The sequence below is a fragment of the Stenella coeruleoalba genome (genome assembly GCF_951394435.1).
Source record: "Stenella coeruleoalba genome assembly, chromosome: 3".
Taxonomy (NCBI): Eukaryota; Metazoa; Chordata; class Mammalia; order Artiodactyla; family Delphinidae; genus Stenella; species Stenella coeruleoalba.
Genome location: NC_137148.1, coordinates 125,271,737 through 125,284,757, shown reverse-complemented (window position 1 = coordinate 125,284,757; position 13,021 = coordinate 125,271,737). Strand labels below are relative to the sequence as shown.

Below are 13,021 nucleotides of genomic sequence, written 5' to 3'. Positions count from 1 at the left end.
AGCAACCTAAAGGGGGAATTTGAGCTAGTTCTTAGAGTTGAGCGAGATTGTACTAGACCAGGTCCTTAATTTCTACCCTCATAAAAAGGAACATAAAAGTTGGATGATGATAATTTGGCAAGAGACTAAGTTTGAGATACACTGTCTTGAGAATGTAGATGCTATGAAAATGGGTATATTACAGCACTGATTCAGTGCTCATACTTTTAGTTCAGTGAAGACTCTGACATTAATAATCTAAAGATGGGAAGATAAATGGCATAGGAAAAGACATTTATCTGTTACGACTGTCACTTCTAAACTTCTATAATTATTTGACTTATTTGAATCAAAGATGAGTAGATGCTTCCTGATGACTTTATACTTTCGGTACAGGTAGTATTTTTGTATTCCTTTTTTTGTTTTCCTCATCTGCCACGTCAAGCATGCCCTAGCCTGGTAAAAACCTCTAATACAGCTTTTTATTCTTTAATTCAGCAAATGTTAGCATTTCCTGCATGTAAAGCATTGTGCTGGATGCTGGGAATATAGAGTTGTGAACAAGACATAAAATGGCCGCCCCTATTATACTAGGATTCTCCAAAGAAATAGAACCGATGGATCATATATACAGGCATACCTCAGAGTTATTATGGGTTCAGTTCCAGAATACCACAATAAAGCAAAGTCACACGAATTTTTTGGTTTCCCAGTGCATTAAAAATTATGTTTACACTATACTGTAGTCTGTTAGATGTGCAATAGCATTATGTCTAAAAAAATTGTACCTACCTTAATTTACAAATACTTTATTGCCAAAAAGTGCTAACCATCATCTGCGCTTTCAGCGAGTGGTAACTTTTTGCAATAACATCAAAAATAAAGATCACAGGGCTTCCCTGGTGGCGCAGTGGTTGAGAGTCCGCCTGCCAATGCAGGGGACACGGGTTCGTGCCCCGGTCTGGGAAGATGCCACATACCGCGGAGCGGCTGGGCCCGTGAGCCATAGCTGCTGAGCCTGCGCGTCCGGAGCCTGTGCTCCACAACGGGAGAGGCCACAACAGTGAGAGGCCCGCGTACCGCAAAAAAAATAAAAAATAAAAAAATAAAGATCACAGATCATCACCATAACAAATATAATAATAACGAAAATATAAAAATAATGAAAATGTGACAAAAACACAAAGTGAGCATATACTGTTGGAAAAATGGTGCTGATGGATTTGTTCAAGGCAGGGTTGCCACAGTTTGTAAAAAACATGATACCTGCAAAGAGCAATAAAGCGAGATATATTTATAGGTAGAGAGAAAGAGATTTATTATGAGGGATTTGCTCAGACGATTATGGACGCTAAGAAGTCCCATGACCTGGAAGCAAACTAAATGCCCATTGACAGATGAATGGATAAAGAAGATGTGGTACATATATATACCACAAAAAGGAACAAAATTGGGTCATTTGTAGAGACGTGGATGGATCTAGAGACGTCATACAAAGTGAAGTAAGTCAGAAAGAGAAAAACAAATATCGTATATTAACGCATATATGTGGAACCTAGAAAAATGGTACAGATGAACCGCTTTGCAGGGCAGAAATAGAGACACAGATGTAGAGAACAAGCGTGTGGACACGAAGCGGGTAAAGTGGTGGTGGTGGGGGTGGTTTTGGGATGAATTGGGAGATTTTGACTGATGTATATACACTAATATGTATAAAATAGATAACTAATAAGAACCTGCTGTATGAAAAAAAAATTAAAAAAAAAGGGGGAGTCCCATGACCTGTGGTCTATAAGCTGGAAGCCCAGGAAAACCAGCAGTGTAGTTCTGGATCAAGCCTAAAGGCCTGAGACCAGGGAAGCCAATGATTTACGTCCCAGTTTGAGTCCTAAGGTTTGAAAACCAGGAGCACGGATGTCCTAGAGCAGAAGATGGAAGATGAATGTTTCAGCTCTAGCAGAGAGGGAAATTTCTCTTCCTCTGCCTTTTTATTCTGTTCAGGTACCCCACTTTAGGGAGGGTGATTTTCTTTACTTAGCCTGTCATTCAGATGCTAATTTCTTCTGGAGATACCTTCACATACTGTTTTACATTTTATCAGCTATTTCAGAATCCCTTAGCCCAGTCGGGTTGATGCATAAAATTAACCGTCACCAATCAAGTCAGAGGGGGAAGACCTACGTTAAACAAATGTTCTTTTTTCTCTTGTTATTGTTATAGTCATAGGGATGGGCATATTTAGGTCCTTTAATCTGAACTGAGTATTTACGATAATTACACTGATTTACTATTCTTGGAAGTTCTTGGGTCTCATAGCAATACCTAAAATATTTCATTTCAGTCATTTTGTTTCTTTTCTAAGGTATTTCCATTTTCATCGAGATTTAATAGAGAAAAGAAACCTCTAGCTCCACATCTTCAGCTATAATATAACTCTTCTAATTGGTTCTCATGTCATTGTCACTCCTTCCCCTACTCCCCAGTTTCCATATTGCATACTGATACCAAGGCCAACTCTTAATACTTATGTCCCATCCATACTCCACTGATAATTCCTCAGTTATCTATAGAATTTAAAGCACATTAGCCTGGTATTCAAGAGTCTATAATATAGCCCCAAACTATCAGTCACTTTGATTCACCCCTTTATGCGAGCCCATGGTCTATTCTTGCCTCTGCCTAGCACATCTTTTTTTTTAAATTTATTTTTAGCTGTGTTGGGTCTTCATTGCTGCTCACAGGGTTTCTCTAGTTGCGGCGAGCGGGGTCTACTCTTCATTGTGGTGTGCGGGCTTCTCATTGCAGTGGCTTCTCTTGCTGTGGAGCACGGGCTCTAGGCGCACAGGCTTCAGTAGTTGTGGTTCGCAGGCTCTAGAGCGTAGGCTCAGTAGTTGTGGCACACAGGCTTAGCTGCTCCACGGCATGTGGGATCTTCCCGGACCAGGGCTCAAACCCGTGTCCCCTGCATTGGCAGGTGGATTCCCAACCACTGCGCCACCAGGGAAGCCCTTAGCACATCTTTTTCTACCTTATCTATCAAAATATTATCCCTCCTTCAGGATCTGACTAGTAACAGACCATTTTCACTAGGTTTCTTTCTTTGGACAGATGTAGTTCCCACTGATCGTTTGCTTTTTCTGAATTCTGTTAGCATTTTTTGGTCAGCCCTATTGACTTGTGCATGTATTATCTTAGGCTTGTGCTTTTTATCTGTTTCTTAATTTTTTAACTAGAATTAGTTTGGATATGGGTTTAGAGGAAGGAAATAAGATCAGAGAGATGGACCTTCCTTCTCTTAGCATCTTCTTCAGACCTTAAGGAACCTTTTTTATGCTCTCAGTAAGAAATGATGGTTTTCTAAGTTGCGAGCTCATTCCTTGGCCTACTTCCTTGATTGGTCAGGCAACACTATGTCTAAAGACATTGATTTGAAACAAACAAATAGTAAATGAGACCTTGCCCCCTCCCCTTTTCTTTTAGCTTTCATCCATTAAATTACTTGATTCTTCTGCATCTTTTGAAACTATTAGGAAGAATAAGGTCCAAATCAAACAAGTTTGTTTTTAATCTCATAAGTATCTGAGTTACCTACAGTGTGCACATTACTTTACCATAGTGTACTTAGTAGCAACACATTGCTGCTTATGTTGAAAAATGTCTAAAGAGAAGACCTGAGTTTCTGGTTGAAGGCACCTAGAAAGTGGAGAATAGGAGTGAGGTTTTCATGTTTGTGGGTTTCAGATTGCCTGCAAACTTAAATGATCTCAGAGAATCAGCTTAGTGCTTGCTCATTACCCAGATTCTATGAAGACATAAGACAAACAGTAGGTTTTATCTTACAGGTGTAGAGAGAGAAACGCCAAAGTAACAGTACCTGAAGATTTGTATTGTCAAGGGGTTAGATCTTGGATATAGGCAGTAGTCAGTGGCTATAGGAATTCTGTGAAACGGGAGACCAATGTGGGATAGTCTACTTAAGGAAGATTTCTTTGGCATCTGGGTAATAGGATGTTGCAGTTGAAAATGGAGAGTTAGCAGCTTGCAGAATAAAAGTGGAAAACGTGGAGGTGAAGGTAGAAACTGAGTAAGTAGGATTTGGATAAGCAGAAGGCTGTTCCTGGCTCCTAATCTGTGTGTAATAATGTCGGGATGGGTTACACAGGTGGAAAGCACAGACGGGGAGGGTGTGAGGTGTTAGATTTAGAGAAATAAGTTATATATTCCTTGAGATCAAAAGGAGGAATGAAAGAAACACCTGTCACTTAGGTTTAAAGAGTTATAATACCAATTTCTAAGCGGAAAGACCTAATTATTTTAGAAGTGCCGTAGTTGCACCATGGAGGAAAATGCCTTTGAATCATTTATGTTTTAGTTGTTTTTTTATGGATTGTCTTCTTGATATTGAGAATAGGGGCTGTGTCTTAAACTCATACACTTAAGCAATATGGAGAAAAATGCCTAATAACTTGTTTGGTTTTTTTTAAAGTGTGTTTCTGAATTCATCTAATTCCCCCTTGTTTCTAATTATTATGAGAGTATTCTGTTAAAGACTTACTTTACATATGACTTCCCACAAAGTGCTTTATGAAATTGTGTGATTGCATGAAGATGTGAAGTATGAATTTGTGCCTTGGACATTTCAAGTTTGTAGTTTGGATTGGATGGTTCTAAAATTCACTTTATTGTAATTTTGTTAGGGAGCCATTGGAACAAATTTGTTGATGTAGACATGAGATGTAGTCTTATGAGAGTTGATTTGTGCTTTCTCTTTTGCCTTTGATTCTTAGTGACTTCCCATCACTGCCTTAGCTCTTTCTGGATTTGGTGGTTTTTTATAGAGTCATTTATTTTTCTCTAAAACCTAGATAAATTAGGTTTTTTTGTTTTTTTTGTTTTGTTCTTTTTGCGGTACGCGGGCCTCTCCCTCTTGTGGCCTCTCCCGTTGCGGAGCACAGGCTCCGGACGTGCAGTCTCAGCGGCCATGGCTCACAGGCCCAGCTACTCTGTGGCATGTGGGATCTTCCCGGACCGGGGCACTAACCCGTGTCCCCTGCATCAGCAGGCAGACTCTCAGCCACTGCGGCACGAGAGAAGCCCCGATCAATTAGATTTTTATATTAAAAATCTGCCATATTCTTAGTATTGGATGTTTATAATGGCAACGACTGGTTTTGAAGTTTCTGACAGCTTCCTAGCACAGATTTGCCTCTGCCGTTAAGTAAAGAAAGAAGAAAAAAAAGAAGGAAAACAAAACAGGAATCAGGAAAGGAGAACATAAGCTATTCACTTTGTTCATCACTTGTCTTTTTTTAAAAAAAAATATTTATTTATTTGGCTGTGTCGGGTCTTACTTGTGGCACGTGGGATCTTTCATCGTGGTGAGTGGGCTCTTCATTTCTGCTCACGGGCTTCTTTCTCTCTATTTGTGGTGCAAGGGCTCAGTAGTTGTGGCACACGGGCTCAATAGTTGTGGCAAGCAGGCTTAGTTGCCCCGTGGCTTGTGGGATCTTAGTTCCCCAACCAGGGATCAAACCCGTGTCCCCTGCATTGGAAGGCAGATTCTTAAACCCACCACTGTGAGCTTTTCTTTCAAGTGTTGTAAATGTTGGAATGTATGTGAAGGGTGTTGAATTCCTATATGGAAAATAAAGGATTGAAAAGGGATAATTGCAGCAGCTTTGAACATAGTTTTAGATACAATAAGGGCAGATCAACTCTGCCATTCGGAGATTGGTACATCTGTTGCATTTCTTAGGCTAGTGAGCACAATCTGTAAGGTTAAGCAGAAACTTTCCCCATCAGGCTACCTTTTTCTGCAAAGACATATGAAAATGAATTCCTTTGTGTGTTCGATGGTAGTTATTCGTGTATCATGTTTGCGAAGTAGTAGTCCTCGGGAACAGCTGAAGCAAAAGCGTAGGAAGGAATGTGAGCTTTTTAAGCCTAGTCACCTTACGATCTTTTACATAAGATTCTAGGGAGCGTATTCATTGGATCTGAATATGAGACCATGCTTAAGTAGCTGGTTTTGCATTTTCTAGAAAAATATAGTTATTAAGATACTAAATCCCCATTCTCTAGTTTCAGTCTTAATTTTCTTTTATAACAGAATAACAGAGCAAAATTTTAAAAAAGAAATAACACTAAAAACACTAAACGGGACTTCCTTGGTGGCGCAGTGGTTAAGAATCCGCCTGCCAATGAAGGCGACATGGATTCGATCCCTGCTCCAGGAAAATCCCACATGCTGCGGAGCAACTAAGCCCTTGTGCCACAACTGCTGAGCCTGTGCTCTAGAGCCCGTGAGCCTCAACTACTGAAGCCCGTGCGCCTAGAGCCCGCGCTCCGCAAGAGCAGCCACCACGAGAAGCCCGCGCACCGCAGGAAGTGTAGCCCCGCCCCGCTCGCTGCAACTAGAGAGAGCCCACGTGCAGCAATGAAGACCCAACGCAGCCAAAAATAAATAAATAAATAAAATTATAAAGCAAACCAAAAACACTGAACAGTTTTCCACTAAACTGATACTCATTAATGCCTTTGACACAGATTTTTTTAAGCCTTTTTCCCCTGTTTTGAATATTTTTAAAACACATAAACTTCTCAAATGGTAAATCCAGGTATCATTTCTTATTAGAGTTAACAAAGAAATCACTCCAGTCTAGCTTTAAAATAACTTCCTCGTTTTGTTTTTTTTTAACATTTTAAATAATGGCAAAATGCCTTTTTTTTTCTTTTTTTGGGCTGTGCCACATGGCATAAAAGATCTTAGTTCCCTGACCAGCAATCGAACCCGTGCCCCCTGCAGTGGAAGCACGGAGCCCCAACCAACCACTGGACCTCCAGGGATGTCCCTCAAGCAAAATTCATAATCTAGATAAGTTTGAAATAAAAATGGTAGTGCTTATTTTCAGGAAGTTACCCGTACCAGACTTACAGGCATATAGAAACTTGAAATCATTTATTGCAGTGATTTCCAGTTCTTGTAGTCTCTGAAATTAGCAGTTGATATTCCTAGAGTTATTGGGGGCAAATTGTATATCCACAGTAATATAGCAACAGATAATTAAAGCATGATTCTTCCAGTAAAAAGCAAATGTCATCTTTGTGGTAATATGATGGTTTTCTGTGATCGGGAACTAAGCAAAAATGTGACTCCTTATTAATACAACTTGGTAGGAAATGGAACATGAGTTATAGTGAAAGGGATCTTTGCTTTCTGAAACGTTTTGGAATGACTAGTAGAATCTCCTTCATTTCTTCAGTTAAAAAGTAAGACCAGGTGAGGTTAAGAAACTTGCCCATCGTCTCAGGAATCAGTGGTGGATGGATATAGAATTCAGCTGCCCTGGTTAAGAGGAATGTTAAGGCTGCCACACAAGTACTGACTTAATTGGACAATGGGTTGCTTGACAGGAAAAAATCTCTTTACCTTGTGTTGGGCAATGTAGTCAGTCAGTGAGTTCATCAACTGAATAGTGGAAAACTTAACCCTAAATAAAACCTAACCAGAGAGGAAAAACTATCTTATTCAAATTTTTTAAAATTTGGTGATGTTAAGTGATAATCAGCTTTTTATAATACCCTCCCTTTTCCCCCTTTCATTTTATTAGGTGGTATGGTCAGGAAAAAGACTACAATGTGCTAGTCATGGATCTTCTTGGACCCAGCCTCGAAGACCTCTTCAATTTCTGTTCAAGAAGGTTCACAATGAAAACTGTACTTATGTTAGCTGACCAGGTATGTGAAACTTTTATGAGAATAAAAACTAAGAAATACTAGTGTTTACCACTACTTAACTATAATTTAAATGTGTGTAAACCAGAGAATTATAGTCCCATGTGTCAATGTTTAACGTTTGGATCAGCAAAAAAAGATCCATAGTAAGGTATAGTCATTCAAGTGTATTACTCTAATATGACTTGTAGATGTTTTCCCATGGGTATAGGACAAAAACGGATTATACTAGTTTATTACACCTATAGACTAGGAGTTTTCAAGCTGCTCCCATCAGATAGAGTGTATTTGTTTTAGTGTTGAATATAGCAGGTTTCCTTATAAGATTTTGTTTGAAGAAAGGATTTGGAGTGTTTGTTTGTATATAAATATAGATAAATATGTATATATTGAAATTTTGTTTAAATTAAGCAAATTGAATGCTATGTATTATGTGTTGAATCCTTATGAAAGGTGTATTTTTGAGGAAAATAAGGTACTGAAGTAATTTAAGGAATAATTTTTGACCAGGTAGATGCTCTTGAAGTAAAGGATTCTCGGCCATTGGTAATAGGTAAGCAAAACCAGGGAAATTTTTATGTCATGAATTAGATTTATTCATTGGCTGGAGATTAGATGAAATTGTTTTAAAGCCAAGATTAGATTTTTTTGAACTAAAGGAAATAAAAAAGAAAATTAGTTTTAAAGAATTTTAAGATGGGGAATAATAGGGTCAGGAACAAGCCTTGAGGAAACAGATAATATGGTCAAAGATAATAGGTAAATGTCAAGGAATTTATGATTAAAACCTCTTAATATGACATGTGAATGAATCTTAATAAAAGAGTTTGTATTCTGTAGGCTCAGTAACACATAGGCATTCATACAGTGAACATTTATTCGGGGACTGCCATTGTACTTAACACTGGGAGGTACAAAGAAGAAGAACTAGTCTCTTCCCTCTAGGAGCATAGAGTTTAGTGGAGAAAAATGGAAGGGTTCTGTCATAGAAGTCTATATATTGGATACACTAGTAACATCAGAGAAAGAATGTAATTTAGGAAAGGGGGTTGCAGCAAAGTATTTGTTTAAGAAGGAAACAGCTGAGTCTTGCCCCATAGATGACAGGCAATACTTGAAGTAGTCTGTAGTTTGTGCTATTAATTTGTCTTTTGCCCCACATTTCCCCTGTGAGTTAATACTCATAGTTTAATTATGGGTATTACTTAGCTAGGACAAATATGTACATAAGTGAGCCAGTGGTTTTGTTTTACTTCTTTAATACATGAGTTGCTGCTGTACCTAAAGATGCTATTTGAACATTGTATACATCTACTTCCTTGAGAGTATGAATAGTTTAAGCCAGAGATTACAATTTGGCTTCAAAAGACATTTGCCAAGGTAGAGGAGTAAGATTTAGAATCTGTATATCCATGGTGATAAAAGCTCTGGAGAAAATGAGGCCAAGTAAAAAATAGAATCCTGACATATACTACTAGAAGAGCAAGAACATATGGGTAGAAAGATAATGTTGGCAGCCTTTGCACATGGAAAACACTTTCAAATACAACTTGTAAGTATTTTACACAAAAGGTAGACATAGTTGATAATTTGGAAATTAAAACTATTATAGAAGAGATGCCAGAGTTAAGACAAATTTTTCAAAATTTAAATCTATTTACATAACAAATGACTGATAAAAGATTGTTGTATGCAAAGAATTCTTAAAAATTAGCACGAAAAGGACAAGCCAAAAGAATACTGGATGAGTATAGATTGACAGTTCATAGAATAGTACTAAATCCAAAAGGTCAGTAAAAACAAGCAGGTTTCCAAACTGTTAGGGAAATAAGCGAGGTCAGTACCTGTCAAATTTGCAAAATTTAGAAAGAACTGAAATAACTTTGCTAGTGGGAGAAAGAACACTACTGCTGAAAAAAATGAGTTGTTATAAGCTATTTTGAAGGGCAGTCTGATGGCACCTATCAAAATGAAAAAAATACATACCTTTCAGCCCAGCAACTCTGCTGTAATAGTATGGGATTTATAACCCATAGAAATAAAAGCGCTAGTAGGTAAGGATATATTTAAGTATTATTAATAGCATTATTGTTTATGGTGGGAGAATATTGGAAATAATGGGAATACTGTGAGTTAGGGGATAATTGGGGAGTACTTCCATCTGTGCCATAGAATATTTATAGCCATTAAAAAGAATGCTAAGACCATACCACTTGACGAGGCAGAACTTCCAAGAAATTAAGAAAAGCTTGTTAGAATGGCATGTTTATTATTCAGTTTTGGAATATGATCATACAAGTATGGAGAAAAATCATGGGAGAGTCCAAAAGGCATGCAAGAAAGGAAACCCAGCGTGTGTATGTCCCCATTTGTATAAAAAGTTACATGCTTACATTGTATGGTACCAACTTCCAGGAATGTTTGGGTTATAATTAGTTAAAAACAAGTGAACAAGAATAAAGTGAGTGGACCGTTTCTATTTCAATTTAAAGCAATAACAACAACTTATAGCTACTATATCAATTGGTCAACACCCCTTACTCCCAAGCACAAGTGAGTTTATGTGTGTATGTATATAAGAGCATGGAAATAGATCTGGGCAGTAGCAGGCTGTTTTTATATTTATATAGGTACGTCAGGAGGCATAGGATTGGCTTTTACTTTATATAATTTATTACAACAACTGAAACAATTCTAAATGTATTACTTTTGTAATTTAAAAATAAAACTATTTTTTGCTATCAGGTCATGTTTTGCTACTATCATGTTTATAATCATTAATAGTGAAAGAATAAGCCTAAAGAACACTTCTGGTTTATGCTTATATATCCATCAGTCTAGAGGTAAATGCAGTGCCTGGTTGCCCTTTCTTTTTAATTTTGACTAGCACTGTCTTTGTGAACTCTAAATAAAGTTAATAAAGTATACCTGCGATCTTGAAAAATAATTGGCATATTGAAGTAATTGAGAAATAATGTTTTCTTTTGTCACTTAATACAAATCACTTAATTTTCTCTCCTCCTCCCCTTTTTTCCAGATGATCAGTAGAATTGAATATGTGCATACAAAGAATTTTATACACAGAGACATTAAACCAGATAACTTCTTAATGGGTATTGGGCGTCACTGTAATAAGGTTAGTCACATGTTCTTTGCATGAAGGAACAAAGAGTAAAAAACTTCAAGAATTGCTTTGGTGAACTTTCAGTCTTTAAATTAAGAGTCAGAGTAAGTTGAATTTGCTATTGATAATTGCTTTAAAAGATTGTACTAGAAGGATAATCTATTAACTTAATAACTTGAAATAAATTCTCTCCAACTTACCCAACCAAGGTTAGTTATTTATATGGAAATATAAAATTCCAAGGGCTTATAGTGAAAATGTAATCATCTATATTATTTAACTATTGAGCAGTTGTATCTATTTTTCATTCATTCGAATAGCTAGCGAACAAAAAAAACAAACAAAAAACCCCATGTACTTTTCTTCCTGAATGCTAAAAATCAGATTTTAACCTTTGTCTCTGAAGTGTGGGTTTTTTTAATATATGTGCTTGTGCCAGCGTGGGAACCACTGACCCATCTGTCACCATGGCGTTAACATTTGCTGACTAAGCATGGTTGATAATGAGAATTCTTCAGTCCTTGGATTTGTGTATTCAAAAGGATAACTTTTGGGCCTGTTTCAAAAGTAGTTGACAGTTTCTTATTTGGGTGCCAAGTTGGGTGGGGTCTCCACCCCTCTTCTCCTCTCCTTTTCAAAGGGAAGTGTAGACAAGTGAAATGAACATACATACAATGAAATTAGTGTTCATTGGGGGCTGCAGAATGATTGAATTTATGGGGTGGTTGGGTTTTAGCTAGTGACGCATGATTGCAGTTAAAAACTAATTGTGTTGAATTTTTTCTGCAATGATTAGTTTTACTGAGTGAATTGCTTTTTTTAATTAATTCAATGTTGAGCTCGGGCAGACAGGCAGCATTGGCAATGCACTAAGCATGTTATGATCTGATGATCTGATAGAAATTCTCAACTTCAGGACAACTTGGGGGGTTTTTGTTTTTTGTGTTTTTTGTTTTGTTTTGTTTTTGGAAGGAACATTCCCATTTGTTTTATTAAACCATTAGGGAATGTTTGGTGTTTTTAGGTCTAGCTATAAATGTTTACCTTTGTTTGCCTGTATGAATGCCAACTTGGAGCCATTACCATTAGAACTGGTGTTATTTGTTAATGCGTGAGACATTAATGTTGGTCTGACCAAGTTTTAGGAATTAAAATTTTTTTGTTGAAAGCTGAGCTTTAAATAATAGAAGGTGTTTAAATCTACATACAACCTTTCTTGCCATTCCCAATTGCATCTTTTTTTTTTTTTTAATGTTATGTGGCTTCTCTCTTTGAAGCATCCAGGTTCTTAATTGTTACTATAAAACCTGGTAATTTAATTGAAAAATTACTAGTCTTAATTTTGGGGGGCAATTTTGTCGGTATGACCCTAATCTTTTGACCATTTCCCAGCCCTTGTCTTCCCATTTTCTTCCTGCTAAAGACCCATTATCCTCATGTGATCCATGTTCTGCATGTTGACATTGCAGTACATGGTTTTTGTCTTAAATTTAATGATGGCCTAGATAATACCTCTTTGCTTTTTTCCCCCCCTTTAAAATAGCTTATTAATCACATAGTTGTGTTAGGAAATCCAAACGACCAGTAATACGTAAACCTTTTTAGAATCTTGTATCCTCTTTTAGAGATATTAAAAAGAATATTGTGAAGCTGTTTTGCTGTTAAACAGATTGAGAGAGACCCTAGGGTTAGAAGTGCAGTGTTTTACCTAAGATTCAAATTCTAAATGTTGTTCTTGAACATTTTAGATTAGTGTTTTGTTTATGTAGTTGGTTTTTAGTGTTTTCTGTATTGTAGTTTGAAATATGCCAGTTGTATGAGACTGGATTCTTCGGTCAGCTTGTTCCAGTAGTTTTCTATTTGTGGGTAAAGAGTTGGGTGGGGGGCGCTTTTGAGGTTGATTTTTAAAGTCAAATTTCTTATTTGGAAAATTGTTCTGAATTTGATATTTAGGAGTAGTCACTCCAATCATAGTGAATTTGCTCATCTCTTCCAGTAATCAGCCCTGCATGCTTATGAAAATAAATTTTAAGGTGACTAAATGCCTTCTACCTCTTCCTTACTGAAGATTTTTTTCCCCTGTACAATCTTTTTTAGGGGAAGGGCAGATTGTGATACCAAAGATTGCAGATCCAAATTCCCCCCTTTTTTATTAATAAATTAAAGAGCCAAATGTCACCATTG

General features: G+C 37.2%; 1 protein-coding gene across 3 annotated transcripts in view; it reads left to right on the top strand.

Annotated features, from left to right (window-relative positions):
• The window catches only part of CSNK1A1 (casein kinase 1 alpha 1), a 49,215-nt gene that overhangs the window by 16,059 nt on the left and 20,135 nt on the right, over positions 1 to 13,021 (top strand). For all 3 annotated transcript variants that reach the window (XM_079915729.1, XM_079915730.1, XM_079915731.1), the window contains exons 3-4: positions 7,590 to 7,716; positions 10,751 to 10,849. In XM_079915729.1, coding sequence (XP_079771855.1) covers positions 7,590 to 7,716; positions 10,751 to 10,849 — 226 coding nt within the window. The remainder of the gene's footprint in view (positions 1 to 7,589; positions 7,717 to 10,750; positions 10,850 to 13,021) is intronic.